Genomic DNA, 5,487 nt, shown 5'->3' with positions numbered 1-5,487 from the left:
AAGACAAGCGGTCACAGAGAAACTCAAATAATTAGATATGCCTGGGCAACGGTGGGCATGAGGGAAAGGAGTGGAAATGGAGAAGGGGTCGAGGCCTGGATGGGGGAGAACAGAAGCCTCACCTGGAAGACAGTGGGGGAGCATGGAAAAGATTTAAACCAGGTAACATTATGGTCAATTCTAGGCAAGGGTGGAGGCTAAGTGGAAGAGACTAGTTGGGAGGCTGCTGGAGAGTTGGGAGGGCCAGAGGCCAGGAGGACATGTGGGGTTCTAGGAATGTTTCCCTCGCAGAAATGTCCACAGTTCTGGACAGTGTTGTTTTGGCTGGTTCCAGCTCCTTCTTCCTCTGGGGAAGGGACCAGGTTACTGAAGCCCTGACCTCTAGGACCCCTGAGGAAGGGGTCAGAGCAGGGTGAGGGCAGCTTTGACATCACTCCCATTCACCCACTTTCCCCTCCTTCCCCTTCCATTGGGTTAGGAAGGCCTCAGGAGAGCCAGGCACAGCCGCAGCAAAGAACACAGGAGCAGAGGCGGGGAGGCGTGGCGAGAGCCCGTCTCTAGGGGCCTCCATTCCCATGCCCTCAAGGGTCAGAACTAAGTGGGCGCAGTTGTCCGCTTTGGAATCCCAGGAGTCTTGGCTTTGCCTGGCCCTGAGAGAAGGGCCTAGAAGGGAAAGCCAGCTCAGCCTGAACCCCAGGGGCAGCCATTGCTGGAATTCTGAGGTCTGAGCCTACACACTTGCTGTTCCAGACAGACAGAACGAACCTCTGGGGCTGTCCCTGAGCTTCCTGCCTTTTCTGCCCCCTCAGAGACCACCCCGCAGGACCTTCTCATCACAAAGTTCTTATCACAGTGTTTTAGACACTCATTTGTATGTACTATTCAGGCACAAAATGCTTAAATTGGATCCACCATCAACCCTGCACCTTAGGTCCTATTACTAGCCTCTTCTGTAGAGGCAGAAACTGAAGAACTAGGGCTTAAGCAACTATGGGAACAGAGACACCATCTCAAACCTCACAGTGCCGGTCCCTCCCCCCCTGCCCTGGAGGGCTCTTCTGCTCCACCTGGCTACCCGCAGTCTCCTCCAGGAAAAGTTCCTAACCAAGTCCCGTGACTTCCCTGCTACTGTCTCCCAAGGGCTGATGCGCTCAATTTCTGCACCAGCCATGAGAACTGGACCCAGAGACCATGTCAGTCTGGTTTCTCATGGTTTCTCCAGCAGTGCACTTAATCCTCATGGATCTTATTAATGTTCATTAATCCACACAGGAAGCCTGAATAAATGACCATGTGCTCTGCCTCTGCCTTTAATTTCTTTGATGCCCCCTCCTGCTTAGAGGCAACCTAATGGGCAGGAGGTACCCCCCCCCCCACTCCCAATCTCAAGGGCCTCCAAGGAATTGCTTAGTGCCCTGATTCTGTAAATTCGCCCAGGAACAGAGATGGTTGAGACCTCGGGAAGATCATGAGCTAGGTGTAGACCCCCAGATCCACCTCCGACTCTAGGAAGTCTGGAGTAAAACCCCTCCCTCCCATACGATTCCCATGTCCTAATGAGCCTTGATTGCCAAATCCTGGCCATACCACCGCCACCTAATAAGTGGTCTCCACGGCCCATCCCTCACAGCCTCTCAGCAGGCTGCGCAGATCCGCAAATTCTTAATATAATCCTTGCAAATTCAGCCACCCTAAAAGCTCCTGGCCTTGAACTCCCATCCCATGGCCAAAGAAACAGGCGCAGAATTTGCCTTCAGGAATTCGATGGCCAGAGGCAGCAGAGGGGAAGAGGACTTAGCCCTCCGTGGCCCCCTAACTCACAGTGCCACCTCCCGGGGTGAGCTCAGGGAGTCTTCCCCTCCCAGTCCCGCCCCGCCTCCCCAGCGCCCGCCGCCCTCCGGTGGCGTTTCCTGCCCCCACCCCGCCCCCTCGGCGCTATTTAAGGCGCCCGCGGCCAGCGCGGTCCAGCAGGGCTCCCGCGGGCGCCGCTAAGGCCATCGTCCCCCACCTCCAACTGGGCGGGCCCGGCAGGCTGGCAGGCGGTGAGTCGGGGCAGGGGATGCGTGACCCGGGTCCAGCCACAGCCAGGGGCTGGGGGTTGCTGCGGGGCGCCCGCCGCGATCCCAGCTCCACAGGCAGGCAGCGCACACCTTGCCTGCCTCTGGCCAGGCTGCGCACCAAGAGCGGCTTCCCCCTTCCTTCACTGAATCCTGACGGGAGGGGACACGGAGGTGCTCAGCCGGTTAGTAAGAAGGAGGGGAGATTTGAACCCTGGTCTGGTTCCAGAGCCTGGCGCTCAACAGCTTTGCCCCCCGGAAGAGGCACTCCCTCTTCTCTCCCCCCCACCTTCCTTCCCCCTGAATGTTCTGGGAACTTTGAGACCTGTTGTCTCCACCCTGCAAAGACAATTCCTTTCAAAAGTCTAAAATTTGACAGAAGCAGCTTTGGAGGTCAGGGGAGAGAGGGCAGAGGAGAGGACAGGACCAAGTAGCCCTATTTAAGTGGCAGGTGCTCACTATTGTTGCCAGGTGAAATTAATGCAGGAAGCCCCCTTCAGTTTCTAAAACCTCACTCAGGTCCTTCCCCCACCCCCACTGCAAGCCCAGAGTACAGTGAGGCCAGCTGGGGTGGGGTTGGGGGGAGCCTGAGAATCTGAGCCCCCTAAGAATCTGAAATTAACACCTCTACCACACACCACTCACCCACCCTTCTATCTGGGAATAGCCAGCCTTGGGCAAGAGGGAGGAAGGGTATAGCACAGCTGTGTGACCTTGGATAAATTCCTCAACTTTTCTGATCCCATAGGCAAAGGAGCTTCAACTCAATCCAGATCTCCTTGGGTCATCCTGGGGCTCTGGGTGGGGACAAGCAGGCACAAATACATGAATACCCCTTGCCCCTACCATTCAGATAAGTAAAACAAGGGCATACAACTTAGCAGCCATCATCACAAAGCTCTGCTTCGGGCCTTGACTCCTTGCTGAGCCTGAATCTCCTTGCAGGTAGAATGGACATGGGAGGACCACACTCCATTCATACCCATACATACACACACACACACACACACACACACACACACACACACGAGGCTTGTTGCTAGGTCAGACTGAGCAGAATGCTCCGTTGCCATGCTGATTTGCTCTGTCTCCCCGCAGACAGAGGCCACGAGCCATGGGTGACTGGGGCTTCCTTGAGAAGTTGCTAGACCAGGTCCAGGAGCACTCGACTGTGGTGGGCAAGATCTGGCTGACAGTGCTCTTCATCTTCCGCATCCTCATCCTGGGCCTGGCTGGAGAGTCCGTGTGGGGCGATGAGCAGTCAGATTTCCAGTGTAACACGGCCCAGCCGGGCTGCACCAACGTCTGCTACGACCAGGCCTTCCCCATCTCCCACGTGCGCTACTGGGTGCTGCAGTTCCTCTTTGTCAGCACGCCCACCCTGGTTTACCTGGGCCACGTCATTTACCTGTCCCGGAGAGAAGAACGGCTGCGGCAGAAGGAGGGTGAGCTGCGGGCCCTGCCAGTCAAGGACCCACACGTGGAGCGGGCTCTGGCAGCCGTAGAACGTCAGATGGCCAAGATCTCCGTGGCAGAGGATGGTCGCCTGCGAATCCGTGGGGCGCTGATGGGCACCTATGTGGCCAGCGTGCTGTGCAAGAGCATGCTAGAGGCAGGCTTTCTCTATGGCCAGTGGCGCCTTTACGGCTGGACCATGGAGCCTGTGTTTGTGTGCCAGCGTGCACCCTGTCCCCACTTCGTGGACTGCTACGTCTCCCGCCCCACGGAGAAGACCATCTTCATCATCTTCATGCTGGTGGTTGGAGTGATCTCCCTGGTGCTCAACCTGCTGGAGTTGGCGTACCTGCTGTGCCGCTGCCTCAGCCGGGGGATAAGGGCGCAGCAAGGCCGGGACACAACCCCCGCCCAGGGCACCTCCTCAGACCCTTACCCTGAACAGGTGTTCTTCTACCTCCCCATGGGTGAGGGGCCCTCATCGCCACCATGCCCCACCTACAACGGGCTCTCGTCCACTGAGCAAAACTGGGCCAACTTGACCACCGAGGAAAGACTGGCTTCCTCCAACCCCCCGCCGCTCTTCCTGGACCCACCTCCCCAGACTGGAAGGAAATCCCCCAGTCGCCCCAGCACCTGTTCTTCCAAGAAACAGTATGTGTAGGGACCTGGGACTTATGACATTCAAAAGAGGGGGTCCTGAGAAATCCGAGTGCTGTGGAGGCCCCCTCTCCAGGGCTCTGCAGAGATGGCCGGGATGAGGATACTGTCTGGCCAGGGGGCCCCACTGCAGGTAGTTCTTGGTTTCCTGGGGTCTTCCTGGTGACCAGAGGGCACTATGGCTTCCACACTCCAGGGCACAGACAGAGCCAGCCCAGGTGCTTTTGGACAAGGGTGTTGTGGGCCTTTTCACCTATCTGGAGGGACCTAGAGCCACCTTGTTCTACACCTACCCTTCTGGAAGAGCGTCCTTTACCTAGGTTGTCCTCTCAACCACTCCTCACAGGAAAAGGCTAGTGGAGGCTGCTGGGTCAGCCTTGATCACACAGTCAGACAGAACCTGTGCTGGCTCTGGCCCTATCCAGGAGACTAGTGCCTTATTTTTGTCACTCTTTCCTAGTTCCACTATTTGTGCTTCTAAAATAAATGGGACTTGGCCACAACTGAGGTGTGTATCGATGCTGTCCTGATGCACTTCGGGGAGGGGACTGTTACTTTGCCTGGGACTTCTTTTTTTTTTTTTTTTTCAGTCCTGCACAAACTGTCTTTGTCTCTTCAGCCTCAACTCCAGCCAGTACCTTAGACCTCAAGCTCCTGTGTCCTGCCTCCCAGCAGCCCTGGGTCCTAACTTTCTGCCTTTTGAAACGTCCCAGGCACTGGCCTCTTCTCTTCATCCCACTGCCTCAGCCCATTTGGGACCCTGGTAATCAACAGGCCCATCAACTGGTGGCCAAAGCAGTGTCTTTTCCTATTCGGCCCCAGCCACACTGCCTGCCTGCAGTGTGCTTCCAACTGGACACTTTGCTTCCCAAGTGTGCCCACCAGCCACGCCCTCCACAGCCCAATTCAAATGCTTCCCATGCACCCTGCACCTGTCCCACCTCATCCTGGACCCCGGGGGGTTGGGGAAGGGAGGGTTACTTTGCTTGTCCTTCCTGCCTTGGCCTTCTCTAGTCCACCCTCCGGAAGGAGCAGCTGAAGGGTCTGCATCTTAGCCGTCCTCCATGCACCCACAGACCCAGGGAGATCAGACCACGGCAGCCTGGACAATCCTTGCCCCACACTTCCAGAGCCCACGGTTCTTTAAACACTAGTAGACCTGGAAAAGGTAAAAGCCCCAGTGCAGAAGGGAAAGGAAGATGAGCTTTGGCATCAGAGGGTCCTGAATGTGAATGCTGCCCCTAACATATATAATCCAACAATTTCACTCCTCTCAGTTTTCTCATATCTAAATGCAGATCACATTGCCTGACTC

General features: G+C 56.4%; 1 protein-coding gene across 2 annotated transcripts; it reads left to right on the top strand.

Annotated features, from left to right (window-relative positions):
• Positions 1–1,943: 1,943 nt before the first annotated feature.
• GJA4 (gap junction protein alpha 4) lies at positions 1,944–4,693 on the top strand. Of its 2 annotated transcripts, none has more exons than XM_081308667.1 (2): positions 1,944–2,042; positions 3,156–4,692. In XM_081308667.1, exon 2 carries the CDS (start codon positions 3,172–3,174, stop codon positions 4,174–4,176), a length of 1,005 nt encoding a protein of 334 aa, XP_081164793.1. In that variant the 5' UTR covers positions 1,944–2,042; positions 3,156–3,171; the 3' UTR covers positions 4,177–4,692. The 2 variants fall into 2 exon arrangements, with proteins under 2 accessions (XP_081164793.1, XP_081164794.1); XM_081308668.1 differs by lacking the exon at positions 1,944–2,042 and adding an exon at positions 2,055–2,242 and having other exon boundaries at positions 3,156–4,693.
• Positions 4,694–5,487: the final 794 nt, after the last annotated feature.

The sequence above is a fragment of the Spermophilus citellus genome (assembly GCF_964194105.1).
Source record: "Spermophilus citellus genome assembly, chromosome: 9".
Taxonomy (NCBI): Eukaryota; Metazoa; Chordata; class Mammalia; order Rodentia; family Sciuridae; genus Spermophilus; species Spermophilus citellus.
This window is presented reverse-complemented; position numbering and strand designations above follow the sequence as displayed.